Source organism: Tribolium castaneum, chromosome 5 (genome assembly GCF_031307605.1).
Source record: "Tribolium castaneum strain GA2 chromosome 5, icTriCast1.1, whole genome shotgun sequence".
Lineage (NCBI taxonomy): Eukaryota > Metazoa > Arthropoda > Insecta > Coleoptera > Tenebrionidae > Tribolium > Tribolium castaneum.
This window is the reverse complement of record NC_087398.1, coordinates 1,773,415-1,791,309: the sequence shown is the minus strand read 5'-3', so window position 1 is coordinate 1,791,309 and position 17,895 is coordinate 1,773,415. Positions and strand designations below refer to the sequence as shown.

Here is a 17,895-nt window from a genome sequence, read left to right as displayed (position 1 = left end):
TCAGGCACGTTACTGTGATTATTAGTTTTTGAGACACAGCAAAATTTTTATATATTTTTACTTTGTATAATACCTTATAATTACTTTATAATATTTTAGTAAATCAAAATAGGAATAGTTTTTATGTGAGAATTTTCATCAAAAGTCGCAGTCGGTCGCTTTTCTCGCTTAATTCAAACATTATGTTAACAGCACACATTAGAAAGTAAAAATACGGTTTAATTAATTAATATTTATGAATATTGATTGGAAAGTCGACACAATACCATTTTTTTCGCATTTTTTGCGCCACTTTTTTGGCCTCAACACCTCACCCAATTAATTATACAGACATCGACTACCACAATGTCAAAATACGAGATTTTAATTGACACCACTTAAACTATTAAACCAATAGGCCCATTTCTTGGTTGTGGCTAAGCCCTGCATATGAGCAAAAGTCAAATAACTTTACATTACGAGAGTGAATTTTTAACATAGCGAAGTGAAGCAGATAGATATACGTCAGTTCTTTATCCTGAGGCTGGTGTATCTGGAGATGAAATGTATGTACCTTCATCTAACCGCGATGTTAGTTATGCTGCAAGATAAATGGAGCTTTGTTTGCGTTTATGAAAGATAATAATCGCGTAAAGTCAAAAGTCATTTATCCGGATGATATTATTATTAATAAATTAGTGGCGAGCAAACTTAAAACTCGGCAAGTTAAATATTGAGGAGGGGAGATCATGTTTGAGTTGGAGAAAGGATTCGATTTGGCACCAGGATTTGTTTAATGAGTTAGGTGTCGTTCGATATCTTCAATTGTTAGTTTCGGAATAACTGGAAAATTAGTTTAACGATCCATTGTAGCAAGAGGCAGGTATCTGCATATGAAACTATGTTTTGAATTAATTAGTTTTTGGTTGAGTAGAGCGTAAAGAAATGGTCGTAACGTGACGTAAAGTGACAATTTCGGGCTATAAATAAGTTAGCAAGTGCCCTAAAGTCGCTAAAACTGCAGACTGCTTTAAAATTCGTCCAAATAATCGATGGAGGCTCTCGGAGAGAGCCCCTTTGAATTCCAAGCAAACTACATGAATTATGATCTAGTTACTTGATTTGAATTGGTAATAAAATTGGAAAAACAAAATTTACTTTGATTTATGTTGATATTATATGAAGCAAAAAATAATCCGGGGGAGCCAAAGAAATTTATTGGAGTGTTTTATCGATACGTAACTCTCTTTTTATCTTTACTTAATTTGATTTGGCACAATTTGGCTCAATAAACTCGGATTATTATGCCGAGTTTTAAGTTGGCATAATCGTAAAAACACGAATATACAGACACTTGATCCCGAATGCAGACAATGTCAATTATCCTGGCTGACATTCTTCCTTCCGCCTATATCCTGCGGTTTTTCAGCATTGGCTTAATCTATTCTTGAGTTTTTCAGATAATTGGAGGTTGCAGCCCCAGCTTTAATAGGCTTACGGAGTTGTGCAGGATAACAGCATGATTCAGTTTAATCTAGCGTTTCGCATTTCTATTTAAGAGCTCGACCCCGTTATTTCTTTTTGATAATACATCAAATATTTACCCAAAGTAAGTTGCTAGTTAAGCTCGGTGGAACGGTCAAATGTCAATAATTAACGCCCCAATAAGTCTGTATGGATTATAGGTAATCGATTACTTAATAAATGAAATCCCTTATCCGATTATTACAGGGCAAAGACCAAATAAATTCCCTTCTCGCTTATCCTTATAGCCCCGAAAACCTACAAAAGCTAAGGTGGGTGTTTTGTTCAACGGTTACGATATTACGCCGGCTCTCACCTAAATATACATCGACCGTATGCGTAAAAGCTCCCAACATTGCGATCTTTCAATGAATTGTTTACATTTTCAAAGAAACTCCTCAATATTTATGCCTCCTAAGTTGCCCTTCTCTGGATTGTGTTTATGTTACATAATGTATTTATGAAGCACTGCAATGTAAATACCCGCATTGTTGATATTTATTATAACTCATGTTCAGCAGCCTCCTGAACGCTATCTGGTCCGCGCTGAAGGCAAAAACGGAGAAAACAAACGCATTAAAAGTTTTTCATTGTACGAGATTTCTTCAATGCCGACTTTTCTTGAAATGTGGCGATAAAATCGGGTTTACACCAGAGCAAGCATCATTCCTCAAACGAATATTCCGCCTTAACGAGAAACTAACTTTTATATCAACTCCCAGCAGCGATTTAGAAATTATTCGAATATTTCGTTTAAAAAAGCTAGCACATCCTCGCTTATTTCGTCAATGAGTAAACAGAGGATCTGTATATTTTCTGAGTTCGTGCACATTTGGGAGTATTGAATTTTAGACGTATACAAAATGAAACACAATCACACTTTTTTCTGATATCTGGATGGTGCAATACATAAACAAGCAAAAAGAATAAAAGAAAACTTTTTCGCAAAGTGCTGGAGGCTTCGATGCGTGGGCTGAAGTACAGCCCTACAGAGGCCTGTGTATTTTTCCTAGCCCCTATTTGCATTATCTACATTATTCCATCTTTTGCATAAAAAAACAAATAAAGCAACTGAACTAACTAACTGACTTGCAAAATGAAAAATCATCCGAAAATTCTCATTGTAAATTAAACAAATTAAGTGTGACTGTCGGAGATTTTCATCGCTGGTTCGAGTCTCCCTTTTTCGTTCCGGGAAGATTTATCGTCACACATGAAAACTGGATAAACATGGAAAACACAATAATTTGGACGATAAATTTACAAATTGCTATCGCAAATATCTGTTTAGTGCCGAGAACTTGAGAGCGATAAACTGTTACGAATTTGGCACGTTTTGTTTACTGCTTCGGCATTACTGAGCTTAGACCGACATCCCTATTATCATAAAAGCAACATTCAACCCTTTAAAGCATACATAATGCTCTTGCAAACTTTCCAAAATTCTATTTTGATCGGGATTATAATTCACATATAGCGCCAGAACATGGCCGTTTCGCATTTTTACACTCGGGTTATATTTAAACTTGACTAACTTCAAACAAAGTTAAGGAACTTTAACCGCTTAAATTAATAATACATAAGACATTTATTTCGCGCGACGCGATTCCCCACATTCTGGATTTATTTCTCTCTGAAATGGACTCAATGGAAATACAGTGATACAATAGTTATATTTAGGAAGCGAGACAATAAACAACTGCATATTACGGGTCAACAAGCGGCAAATTTATTTAAACTATTTCAGGTACAGGAAAACAACAAAAGGCTCGTATGAATAAACTTAGACTATATTGCATAGACCACGAAATAATATTATTATTATTGTGCTCAGAGCGCCATGTTTATTCCTAGCGTCTATATGCATGATAAGAATACAACAACAAAGAGCTAGCCTACAGCAAATACACAAATGGTAATTTTGCTCTTTAAAATATGAATGCTAACATTTATGCTCTTTGTAGATAAATATTTACCTTCCTTGCTCCTAATCGCCGTCAAAAGGGAACAGGCACAGCAAATGTAACGCATTTTTTTTACAAATGATTGTTTTTATTTTTTAAAGTTGTTTCGCTAAACTGTTGAGTTCTAAGGTTTAGTAAAACTCCAATTTTCTAAGCTCCAAAATCACGGTTCTTGTGTTACTGTAATGGTGATATTGTCTAAACCAGAGACTGGACATGACTTAGCAAAATCTGTTTTTAATTTTGCAGTTGTGCTTAACTTTTGCGTGCAAATTAAATATGAATTTAATGGTTTAGTCTCTTTTGGATGTAAAAAATGTGTAGTGGTTCCATAAGAAAGAAGAAATAATAAGTCGATGTTATTCATGACAGTTCTTAACCAGTTCTCACGTTAGAAATAAACACTTGAAGTCTCTTCACATAACATTTAAATAGACATTCTAAATAACTCACGGCTGTCTTTAGTATTACCTTTACAATATACCTGCCTACTTGCACTTGTGTGAACTTCCAAGTCATCAGAAAAAATTGTAGAGCAATTGAAGAAGTGAGTTATGTGAGGCTAGTGCATTAACGAGGAGCTTCATGGGGGAGTTCCTCCCATGTTAATTTAAAGTCTATATCTGGTTTGATGGTGGAGAAAATTACGCCCCTGCATTCACTTAGCACCCCAGGAATTAAAAGATTTATTTTCCCGACGAAGGAAAATTGATGATCTCGCGTTCTAGCACTTTTTCCACTGCAATTTCAGTTTCTCGTTGTAGCAAGTAAAAAATTCCAACTACCGTGTCTTTGGAAAAAATCCTCGTCTCATTCCCCAGTTCATGTGGCGCCTGGATCCAGCTATATCTCATTCCTCGCAAAAATAAACTGACTTATCTCCGAGATATAGGCCGGAAAAACATACCCTCAAACAAGGTCACCCTGGTGTCATCTTTTTCCGGCGCACTTTTCCCTCATGCGGACGTCCTTTTTTCACATGTATGAGCCCTGGCACAATCCTGCGAATCGATAAACAGACGCTGCTGACGTAAGCGTCGTTCAAAGACGCGGCGTCGTCCGGAAATTCGCGAAATTCCACGATGTCGCAGGTGGTGTACTGATTGACATTTCTTCATGCGGGGTGCTGTGCAACTTATTTGCGATATTTACAAAAAAATACATTGATTTGCGTGAAAAACACCGACACTGGCAAGGGTTGAGTTCGGCCGGAGTGGTGCTTTGTGGAGAAACGCGCCGAGGAGCTTTCGTAGTCGTGGCCGGGCCTTGATACACCTAGATATTATCTGATTTTTGCTTGATAACAATTGTTCGATAGCACAGCTGATGCTTGAGATGCACTGGGGGACGAGCTGTAAGTAGCTTTCGGTGCCGGTTGCGAGCTTTGCTGGACCAAGAGCGGTCAGCGCGAATATAGGTCACAGGATCCCTATGAAAATATTTGGGCAAGATCACGTCCTTGGTGCAAAACGCGATAAAACGATGTCGTTCACCTGCCGTGAACAATAAAGACGTTTTTAAAGTTTGTGCTTCGATTCTAGTTGATGTGAACATGACCATTACGATGATCGTGTAGAAACGACCAGGAAAAACATGGTCTAAGACGGGCCATGACATCTCGCCAACCTTCGACCATTGCAGACTGCCAGGGGACAATCACCCCTCACCTTACTGCACAGGTGAGTCAATCACAATTGATTACACAGTTAATGATTGCTGAATGGCTATGGCAGCGCCTACACTTAATTTGGTTGCAACGACTCACTGGCACTCCCTCGAGCTTTGTAAATAAACTATTTATTCCAGGTATCATAACATGTAGGATAATAACTGAGCAAAATCAAAGCGCTCATTACCATATCCGATCAAATTATGGGGCTAAACAATGAAACCAAGTGCCTCCAGACAATTTTTCTAAACAATTTGTCTAACAACATTCCAGCAATTAATCGATTTACTCCACCTATACTTTTCGAATTCTGAAACGTGGGAGGATAATGTATCACTAATTACACGCTCCAAACTGTACCAAGGATACAAATTTGAGTTTCAAAAATCGCGATAATTAACTCGGCGCAAGTTCCGTTAGATATCTTGTTACAAATGTCACGACATTATATTAATCATTTTATGTCGATTGCTTTCGAGGTTGTAATTCAATTAAAGTAACCGAAAATTAGATTATAGTAATTTATGGCAAATTGCCGGGGGCACTTGTCGCATATTGCAGAATATCGATCGATCTGTTATAATTTTCAGCCTGTCAGAAATTTTATGTAAAGCAATATTTAATACGTTTTGATATTGTCGAAAAGTGGTTTAATCTACTGATGTCCTCAAAATCGACCGTTCGTATTTCTCGATCGAAGAAAATAAATCATGTGCGCTTTTTTCGTTTTCAGTTCGATGATTAATTAGAACTGTGTAATTTGTACCACGTAGTGTTAATCTATTCATTATTAAGAGGTGTGGTTGTCCGACTTCATCATTTATGTTGTGATGGGAAAGAGTGTCGGTTTGATACGGAAAAACATTAAACGGACCGTACGTCTCTCTTAAATATATGTTAATATCTTTTTTTAATTACACCACTGATATCACTAATCATTTTCAGAGTTATTAGTTTGTTTTGTACGACACGAAGGAGAAAATATTGGCGCTGTTTGAATAGAAATGAGCTTTTATTGGCGTGTTGATGGAAGTGTGAATAAATCACAATTTTTGAAAAGGTCATAAGTTTAAAAATTTAAGAAAGGTATTGAATTTTGACGATTTATTGGGCAAAATTTTGCCAACATGGGCGATTACAAAGAAAAATAATTTACTACGCCACATGTGCGAAATTTATGACATACTCTACTACATTCAAATACATGAAATGCTCGTAAACTGAAACATGCCACTTATTTTAATTCGAATGAATTATTGTTAATATTTGACAAGGAATGTAACAAAGTAACTGTTTTAGCAAACCCAACTAAAATATTTTTGCTGCGGAGGAAGTCGCTGAATGTAAGGAAGAAAATTCCACTTGATTAAAACTCAAACGAGCTAGTTATAACGGAATATTAAATTACTAATTGTGTGTATTTTTATAATTATACATCATTCTGACATTACACTATTTTAAGCTTCAAGTAAACCAAGACAAAGATTTGTTGTTGGGCAAGAGAAATAAATATAGAAGTGAATGCAGCTGGAATTATGACGATGCCATATTTTTCCAATTTAATTTATTTTTTATTTTCCTACTTGCTTGTCATTTGGTTCCCAAAGTGCACCGTAATTCGGGTTTTATTTAGCCTAGAAAAATATTTTTGCAGATTAATGTTTCCTGCCGTAAATTTTTTTATTCGTCTCAAAGTATTTCTGTACTTAGCGTGGCATATGACATTTTTCCTCCCACTCCCGAATCAAATTCAATCTCTAATTAATTGCTTTTTTCCTGAAAAATAAAAATTTTCGTGAATAATTAGTTTTAAGTTCGCACGTTATTCAAATTTCGTACCACTTCACGTAAGCTTATCAATCCCAGAATAGTAGCGTGACTGCAATAATTGTAGAAAAATATTGCCAAAATATGCTTATCATAAAAATGCCTCACACAATGTTCATGTATGCCAAAATTGATAAGGGGGTCTTACGTTTCCGGAATAAATATCTAGACCTTGGACGCACTACCAAATTTAACAATATTTCCGTTTTTCAAAGAGTGAATTTGTTGCAACCACGATAATTTTAATTAATGATAAATAGCAGACCCACAGCGAGATAATTTTAATTAAATTTTCACTATTTCAGGAGGGCATGACTAAAAATATTCCGTCTCAATTGACAGTATTACATGCTGCGAGTAAACAGTTGCTTTCATTTCATGTAAAGTCACTTTGTCTCGAAAATAACATTTTTGTGGCATACGCACGTGTTTCTTATCCGTTCTAAATATAACGAATCTTTTTTGATCGGACTTATTACCGGGCTTTGTGCTCAACTGAACAACTTACTCTACATGCTCAAAGACAAACACGACATCCGCCACATTTAGACGGAAATTTACATAAATATTTTCAACACTCTTCTTATTCAAATTTAAATCCTGATTAGCAACAAAAGTACATAAGTTACAGTTATAATTGGCAACAGCTTTTCACAGTTACACAGTATGGTTCTTGTAAAATATTACAAGTTACTTGCTTGTACTAATTGTGGAAATTTGCATTTTAAATTAAGTTGACCTTTGAAGCGATTTAAAAAATCGTCAATGAAAGCAGAGAAATCATTTGACAAATTTTTTCGCCAAAACCTGAATTTATGGACGGAATGTTTTGAAGCATGTCAGACACAAAACATTCCATGTGAACCGGCGTACAACGAATAAATTTTTGAATTTAAGCAAGTTTAGGATTTGCGATATTATATTTCGTATGTGTTACAGTGAAAGCTGCAATGTACCTGTTGGCTTAGCAATTTTGAACAGAAAGCGATTTCCTGACAGCATTACTTCCTTTATTGACCAATTACCAAATTAAAACGCCTCATTTTACAAAATAATTCTAATTAAAAGTCTCGGGTGATTTAGACAAAGGTTCCGAAAATACGATTCAAGTTTAACAGCTTTAAGAAATTCTATAATAACCTCCCACATCACAGTTACATATGTTTATGGTAATTGAAACGTGGGTAAGTACTGATTTATACTATAGTTGTTGGAAAAATTTCCAGCGACGTATTTATATGTTTCCTTCGACGAATAATAATCACAATTAGAGATATTCATGCGTGTTGTCATTTTCTAACATCCTCGAGTCAAATACCAGCTCTACCTTTAATGTAAATTTTTAACAATCCTTACTTTTATCCAAGCGTAACTTTATGGCGGGATTAATGATGAAGCATCATGCAATAATTAATCTTTCTGGTGCTGTTTGGATATGAACACGAAAACGTTTTGTCATCTCCAACACTCACGGATGGATTTATAATTCCTGCACTAGTGGCTTAATAAATAATACGGCTATAACTAATTTATTGAAATAGTAAAGGAAAAAGATGAACCCATAAAAGCGGAATCTCTATTATTGTATTGTTTCTTGACCGTGATAGCTCAATAAAAAAGATATTTCCAAATATTATTTTATGACATCTGACTTTATTCCCTCTCTGTATACTTATAAGAAAAGTTTTGTCTTTATGCGTGTTGCGTTTTCAGTTTTATTACAATTTAAATTCATATTAAATCGCTTTGGCCATTCCTCAGATTTTATCTCCAACTGCATTCTTTTAACGGCAAGTGTTCCTTCCGATAGATTAATAGTGATGGGACGTTTCATTAGTCCGATCTGACGCAACCCGACGTCAGGTAAAGTTCAAATTGAACGTCCCTACCCGAAAAAAGATAAAATCGCACCTGCACTACATCGACTTCAAATTGGAAAAATAATAGCAGACTTCCTCTTTCTTGTTTTATGGTAACACAAATATTAACAGTCCGACTACGATAATTGTCCAGTTTCTACCCCGTCTTTGTCCTCTTAAAGACTCGAAAAAGCTCGCTTCGGGGCGAGGCGACGAGAGGGGTGGCTGGTATGCAGGTAAATGCAATGACAGGCTGCACCCCCGTTATGTAAGAGATTCGATTAAGGGAGTGAACGGTCCGTTTTTTTATACCCTGCCCCATCAGCTTTATAAAACGGGATTATATTTCACATAACTGGAAACATTAGTGGACCTGAACGAGAATATTAATCCCTTCCTTGCTCAGCGCTTTTGGCCGATTATTTTGTCTTAGAGATTATGTCAAGTAATTTTTTTCAGACTGTTGTCAAAGAAAACACCTGTTTTGATATTCTAATTATGCTCTTACTTCGACACTTTGAATTTATGTCTAATTAGGAACTCTTCAGGTGTGCTTGACTGTGCTTGGGTATTTTTTTAATAAAAGAGATTCACACATTATTGTTATGATTTTGTCGTTCCAAGACTATAAGTGTCTTTATTAGTATTTTAACAGAAAGTGAAAAGATTAGGACCGTGCTTTTACGACGTGTATTGTGTTACACAAAAAAAATCAGAAAAGCTTCAGTATTTTGAGATTCATTGGGTAATATTATGGTTTAGGGAGATTATACCTGTGGTGGTTGGTATTTATGTGATGTAATTATTAGAACCCTACAGAGAGAATCTTTAATAAAACTTATTTAATCTAGAAAGGCCAAAATATCAGAATCAGATAAAAATCAAAATTAATTTTGATTTAAAAGCAGTTGGTTTGTCTTTAAAAAGCACATTTTGCTGTTTATTTTGTAGCCGACTGTACGATTGTAAAAAGTCTTATTTGTGTGTACGCAATGATACGTTTGTATTATATTGACTGAACAAAATGCATCTTTGAGTTCACGCACCTGGACTTCTAGCGTGAATGCTTTTATTATGAGAATCAGTCGTGGATTTACAGATTAGATATGCCTATAACGTAACTATCGGCACATTGTTATAAAAAAGTGTGAGTAAGAAAATTTTGGCAATTTTGAATGAAAAGGTATACATGGTAGATTAATTTACGGAATTTGTCTTTACACGAAAAGCAGTGTTTGAATAAATTATCATATTTATTGCCTTTAAGAAATTTTTTATTGATGTGCAAGTCATTTGGAGGAATCGTGAGTTTGCCTCAATTTTCTCTTCTGCTTAATTTAATTAAAGCTAGGGTAGGTACCGGCGGCGTTAAACGCTTTATCTACTTATTTCGAAAGGAATCTCGCACTTTTTCAATCCGAGAGTTCTTTTACGATTATTGCATCTCTGGCACATGAGGGACGTTACCGGTCGGCCGAAGGATCGACATTTTTACCTGCATTACGATGAGGGAATGAGATATTATGATAATACGACCTAGTTCAGGCCCTGACACGGTCCAGAAATGCGATTGCATTGCGCGTCTTGGCGGAAATTTCTTGCAAATAACAGGCGCAGTTTTGCCTTGCAAAAAAGGGTGGGCTGAAAATAATTATTTTTTGCTGGGGCTGTCACCCTTGCACTTTTGACGAGGGTGAGTGAGGCAGGTATGCCGCTTATTGAAAATACGTCGGTTGTAAAAACAAAGATGGTTGCATTTTACCTGTATTTTTTATGTGGTGGCTTGTTGACCGCCTGCTGCTCCGTAATGTTAAAATATCAACTCGAATCCGAATTTAGGGGAGTGGTCGTTTCATTTCAACCACCTTGCATCTCGAAATGTTAAATCACCCTATTCACGGGCCGACACCCCCGACCCTTCCATATCGCATCCTCATGGAAAGGCATTGTTCCCAAATATGAAATCTGCCAAATAATTGTAGGGCCTTGTCTGACCATCATGATAAATGTGAGGATTTATTTTCCTCCGACTCTTACATCAACGTTAATTTAATGAGAATGCAGGTAGGTTCACACTTGGAATGTTCCTCAGTCGGCCAACTCGAATTACTCGGATTCGGAACTGGGCAAATTGTGCAGAAAAATTGCATTTCAGCCGAATTTATTTGTTGGGAAATTAGTCACGAGTCATTAGGCGATCATCGAGATGATCAAGTTTCCGATTGATAAACAATTCGTCAAAAAACCGTACCTTGAGCATCAAACAAAGAGGACCTTGAGACAGTCAAAGAATTTTCTCAATACCTGGGCGAATCTATAAAAAAATATGGTAATTCCGCGTTTAGCGTCTGGAATAATTCAGTAAGCGCTCCGGAGATCTACAGCGTTCTTTATTGCTACCTATTAAGAATTTACTTTGTTCATTGATTCCGAGGAATTCTAAACGCTCGGTCCGTACAAGGTGGTTGAAGAAATTAATTATAATATTGCCAGAACAGTGCCGGAACCATTAAACCCACCAGCATTTTTTCAATTGCAAAATGCTATTTATCGAGTCTTTGTACCCAAGAATTCGTAGATTTAATCGAATGAGTGCCTACGCCACTGCCTTACAAGTAATAACTTAACAACATTTTTGCCTCTGACTGAAATTTATTATACCCACTTTTGTAATTTTTTCCCACCAATTATGCATTCGCAACCTTCCAAAAATGCGATTGGAAAGACGTTATTTTAATTAATTAATAATAAAAAAACGCAGCACTTGGCGGTCCCTTTTATGCTTGTCCTCGACTTATTAAAGTATCTCCAGACATCATTGCGTCAAGTCCTCCAAATTTGCAAATAAAATTGATTCCGGTCATCCATGTTGACATCATAATGTAAAACGATCATTTTCAGGCAACTCGACCTGAAAACGTGTCACAAGGATGTATCGTCTAAACGGCCACATTTTCTATTTTATTTTTATAAAAATGGTCGTGTATTAGCTGCAGATGGTGTGTCGTCTCTCGAGATTATATTCTATTATTTTAAATGTATCTGTTCTTCCCACATGGTTCTTACAAGTGTATCAAGTTCCTGATAGGTGTCTGTGTCAGTCTTACGTATTTTTCAAAAATGTCGGCTCTGCACACACATAAAACGCGAGAATTATGGCGATTCAATTGAATATTTATCGCACGCAGTTAACCTTGTCGGTGATCATTGAATGATAATTTGAATCAAAATAGAAAATCATGTTTTGATACTTTTTTAATTTCGTAATTACTGAGTCGGAATACACACTTTTTTAGGTAAGAGTAGGAAACGATACTCCTTAATTAAATAATTATGATAATGGGTAATTTATTTATAAGTAATCAACAATTTCTATAATTGTTAATATTTATAAATCGTGAAATTATACGAAAAAACCAAAAAAATACAAACAATAATGATGGAAACTTTGCGTACACCCAGACCTTTTAAGCTGATATTATAACTGTTAATTCACCTGAAAAGTACTTAATTGGCATAGCAAATTAGTGTTTGGAAATGAGCGCAACATTGGCATTGAATATTATTTTCGTGAAATTTATACAGTGGATATTCTTTCAAATTGCTGCGAGACGTAAAATTGGTAAAAAGCTCCAGTAAGATATTGGATGAAAATTGAATTAGCGACGATTCCATTAGGATTTATTTTTTCAGGAGAATGTGCTGATTGAGCATCTTAAAAAAATCTCGTACGCAAAAACTCTCCACCAAATCGTGTCTAATAAACAGCAATTTAAACGAATCGCCGCGTAAACCTTGCAATTAGGCGTAAACGTCTAATTTTTTGTCTCGTGTCTGCAATGATATAATTTGCTGTCCACCTGGAGTCTCCCATATTAAAACGCGATTAGAATCCATCTGCTGCGATCGCGAAGGGAAGGGTTAGGCACGTTCAGAAGCACGTGTTTTCTCGCTGCTTTGACAGCTCTTGGTATAACACCGCCTCTGATGCGCGAGCCGCGACTACAAACTGCTGATCCAGAGGAGATAAGCCGACTAAAACTCCATAAAGAGGCGAAATGTGACATGATGTGATGTGTGCTACAAGCTCGTTACGAAATTTCTATTATTATTTCACTGAAATTGCACAGCTTTGAGCTGAATCCTGATTGCACTTTCCTGCAGCCAAGGCTGATTGCGGCTCCTGCAGGCGCTTGGAGAAGTAATAATTAGTTATTTTATGTTTCGGATTGTTTGCTTACGCGTAGCTTCAAGTGAAAGTCTTTACACAAATTATATCCCGCGTTCAATTAGAGTCCATCAGCGATAATTTCTATAATACGTTCTAAATGCATTATTCATCATCATGTTTGTATCTTCTGCAATTGCTCAAATTATAGTCTCTCTGATATATTACGTATGTGTGCTGCTATTTCATATTGATTTAATATGCGTATTTGGAAATACGCTTAGTTAATTACTTGAACAATTACTGACTATTTCAAATCTACTAATATCACTAAAATGTGAGAAGAAAACGTTCATTAGAAAGTTGTGAGAACACACAATTTTAGTTGAAGCATTATTGACATTTTTCTGAATTAACTCAACGAATGCGTTTAGACAGTTTTATTTCACATCCAAGAGACAAAAATCGAGAAGGACATAATGATTTGTGCTTGTGACTAACGAATTAAATCAGGCGTATATTACTGTAAATTTTATTGTGCCTACAAATAAAATAGATCGTCAATATAATTTTTAATTTTTTTACAACTTCGATAATGCCAGGTACACTTTTACGACTGTATTTTAATTTTACGGACCACGGTTTGAAGTTCTGGTCAACAGACGCTTGTTAGTGAACGAAATTTGCTGAAATTCTCTCATAAATTCAACGATGTAGTTCCAACTGTTTGAAAAAAGCACGCAATGACTCCAAGAGATTTGAGAGTTTCTGAGGGATATATCAACCATATGCTCGAGCACAATAAAATTAATTAAAAAATACGTGGCTGCAGGCAAAATATAATTTATCTCCTATTAATTGCTTTTCTATAAATTTTGGCTCGGGCATTACAGGTCGTTATAATTACTGCTGAAAAAACAGCTTAATTTGATTACTATCCAAAGCAGGAAGGTGGGTTCAAATCTCTCTAGGAGCCACACTATATTCAAATGTTAATTAATTAAAACCACACGAAATGGCTAAATCAACAAAATATAAATTATGATTCGAAGAAAAACGTTGTTTAAAAGAAGTATATGGTAATTTCGAATATGACTACAAAATATTTCTGGTAATAATTTTTGAACCGTTGTTAATCACCGTGTTAAAACCCGAAGGTCGTATTTCAGTGAGATTTGAAATTTTTAATTCCAGTGACCAGGCTTTCTGCCCAGGTCATCCCAAAGAATGTAGCATGTTAACTGGCATATTGTAATAATAATTGGACAACGGAATGTAAGTCGATGTTATCTCATCGTTCGAGAAATTAGCATCTCTCCAGCGAGATAAGATCGTTGTTGTGGCTTGTGAAAAAACTGTGTTAAACTAGGAAGTGTTTCGTTGGATTTCAGACGATTTCGGGAGCTGAAGGTTTCGAAGGCTTGGTAGCGGCGGGAGGTCCGCCATCGGCTACCGCTCCGGGAGCTCGCCTCAAGCACCGGACTCGCAAGTTCACCGCTTCCGGTAGCCTCAGTGACAGTTCCTCCAGTGTCAAACGACAGGTTTGTGCAACAATACTTTCGGATTGGATTACCCGGATTAGTTACAATGTAACAAGAACCATTATTTCTTAATACCACGTCCAGCGCTTTAATTTATAGCGTGGAAAAACTTCACAGTCTAATAGCCAGACGAGTACATTTTTTCCTTTGTGTAATCATAATTCCACTTAAAAACTGGTTTCAATACTTATGAACTGTTTAAGTTTCGTTGCCTAATCAGGTAATATAATGAAAAAAGTGGGAATAATTCGGGTCTGAGCATTGTAGCCAGCACATCTGAAAGTTTTCCACGTCGGATTTGGCGTCTTTGTCGCCAAGGAATGAAATTTATTACGTGTAATCATAGGCGCCGGCTTTTTTAAAGCCAAGGGGCTGAGGACTAACAAAGCGGCGCAAATCAACCACGCGAAAAGGTCAGATAACAACTTTATTATGGCGTTGTCTCAAGACGGAGGACTGAAGCATGATTTTACACTGCATAATTAACTGCTCTATTTCGAATCAATGATTTAAACACTCATGAGCAAAAACAGATGGGAAAAAGCTGGCTTTTTCACAAAATGGCTAATTGTTTAAAAAAATAAATAAATATGCAAAAAAAAAGAAAAAAAAGCAAATTGTTGTAGAAGATTTATTTCGAGGTATTAGGTAAACAGCAACATCACTCTGCTTGTCTTGAACATTACAATTTCAAGCAAAAAATTTAAAAAATTTTAATCTCGCGAAAAGCTAGTGTAATACGTAAAATAAGCCGCAGAACTGCAACAAACCGTTTAATTTTTTTTATTTTCTCAATTACGACTAAACTATTTGAAAAAGTGGAACTGTTTTAATCCTGACTAATGCAAAATGATCTGGAGAATCGATTGGCATCGAGAAAACTGCCAAATTCTTAATAGTTTTTTAGTTATGAATTTTTAAAAACTTTACCAATTTTTGCATTTATCTGCAATTTGCTCAAAAACTATTAGTCGGAGAACAATAATTTTTTTTGAAAAAAATAGATAATTTCAAGAGCTTTCCAACGATAATACACTTCATGGGGTTATCTCTGATAGTTCCGGAGATATTGCTCAACAAATGTTCCGGGTACCCAAAATCGACCGAAGCCGCGACAAAAATTGGAAAAATCAAACATCAAAAAATCGAACATATGGACTTTTTTGGACTTTTAACAACTCTAGAGGGTTGTAAAGGCATATATAAGTCCGAAAAAGTATGATAGAACGAATTTAAAAAAAAATATTTTTTTCACTTTCTTGAAAATAAGTGTATTACTCAGGAAATTTTAGCAAAAAAAATCAAAACTTTAAATCTCGTGAAAAGTTGGTATAATACAGAAAATGAGCCGCTGAATTCAATGGAACAAACCGCATTGCTCTACGACCTTTAGTTTTTGAGTTATGAATTTTTATTGAAGAATAAAGTACTCCACTACGAAATGGCTACCTATCATATTTTTGTTTTCCCAGTTCTATGACAAAAATTAAAATTATATGTACAGATCCATCTCTAGTATCTAGTCCTCGCCTTGTACGATGTCACATCCTCGTTTCGGTTTGGCTTCAATTAAAACAGATTAATTTCAAGATATTCGAGCGGTTCTTCCATCTGAACTATTCGTCCATAAATTCAGGCTTGCCCAATTGCATTCATCCGAGTAATTAAAGAAAAATTTTATTAGAAGCGTCCATAATGACAAATTCCAAGAATCTGACATGTACCCAAAGAATTTCATTTGCGCTTTCTCGGATCGCCGCCATATTACACGCATGTTAATCCGGCTGTATTTTTTATCACCCATATTTTAGTCATGTAATTAAGTTTCTAAGTACCAAACGCAACATAATATATATTTATAAACGCAATCATTGTTATGGCCCGGTATAGAGAACAACTTTCACATCTGCTCGTTATTTCATGTTATTACACGTTATTATTCATGGACCGCCATGTTTATTACTCCTATAATGCCTAATAGACGAGTATGTGAGATACGCCTTGCATTGTGAGGCGATGTTCGACTCTTGTGCAAGAAAGAGTAGCCACTGGCCACGCTTTTTCACAGGACCGGACTCGAAACGGCCAAACCGCACGAAATTACGCCCGGGAAAAGAGGCAGCGAAAACACCTCACGCTTGTCAATTATCATTATCGGGCTTTGTTTGACGACAATAAATCACCGCTTCTAAAGCGTAATCCATTGTTTGTGTTTCGGTTAAGTGCGGGCCTGCAGTTTATCTCGGTAAAGAGAGAATACATTAAATCGGAGATTAATTGATTACTGGGCCTCTACGATGTTGAAATCAAACCTAGACGATGCTGACGCAATGGATACTTTTTCAGAGAATAATTGCTCACATACCTTAAAAGTGGACATTTCCTAATGGATTACCATTAGAGTAATTGTTATTAATCGAACGCTTGAAGAGAATTTATTTCGATGGCTTTACGAGCTTTCTCTCAAACTGGGGCGAAATTTTATTGTTACCTTGACAGGACGAGAACGCGATGATGAACGGCTTATTCACTCCGAATTAGCTCCAAGACTCCAGTCAAAGAATCAATAAAATAAAAAGTGACAAAAATGCAAAAGCTCAAGCTTCTGCGGCTATTTCCACGATAATTCATCGTGACCTAGTGGCATTGGAAAAATAATTGCCTATAATTATTAACTGAAATACCCACCTATCTATTTTTCCGAAAATGAATACGTGGTGAAAATTAATCAAAACCGTTTAATACAAACTACACATTACTGACAATTACAAATCGCCAAGCGTTGCATGCGCTGAGAGATTAATTAAAATTTAATCACATATTGCCTTCTTGATAAATCGCTAGAGCGTTTGCTGGACCTAGTCCTTGGAGTCCTTCGTGTTCGAGGCAAGCAATAGTTATATTTTGTTATAATATAAACATATTCGGCGATAAAAAGGAACATTGTAAATTTAAATAATTACGGTATTCGTGACTTACTCGAAAATAAATTCACATTAAAATGATTCTTTTGAACGTAAATTTAGTCAGGCGAAGGCATGATTATGCCCTTTCATGGCTTCCCGCACCGCGGCATGCGCGTGGTTAACTACACACTTGCTATGAACTTAAAGATACCAAATTTGATAAATAATTCCACTTGGTCACGCTAAATAGTCATGCATTGAATTTTCGGAGAACATTGTTTAAATTCTGTGACGGGCTCACATTCCTCACAATTATTAAGAATTTTTCATTGTCGACGGTTTACCGTTACGTGTCTTCGGGACGTAAATCTAATTTTTCCAGAGGAATTTCGGTTTGGTTAATTGGACTTGGAGCGGTTTGTTTAAACAAAGTCGCACCTGCTTTATTACAATTTTGA

General features: G+C 35.9%; 1 protein-coding gene across 7 annotated transcripts in view; it reads left to right on the top strand.

The window, feature by feature from the left end:
* The first annotated feature begins 4,594 nt into the window (after nt 1-4,594).
* The window catches only part of Ca-beta (Ca2+-channel-protein-beta-subunit), an 82,283-nt gene continuing 68,982 nt past the window's right edge, over nt 4,595-17,895 (top strand). For 4 of the 7 annotated variants that reach the window (XM_015980448.2, XM_015980447.2, XM_008196170.3 and 1 more), the window contains exons 1-2: nt 4,595-5,146; nt 14,382-14,531. In XM_015980448.2, the coding sequence (XP_015835934.1) occupies nt 5,078-5,146; nt 14,382-14,531 (219 nt within the window). In that variant the 5' untranslated portion in view covers nt 4,595-5,077. Of the gene's footprint in view, nt 5,147-14,381; nt 14,532-17,895 lie in introns of those variants that run through there. The other 3 variants (XM_008196171.3, XM_064357019.1, XM_015980454.2) reach the window with 3 other exon arrangements.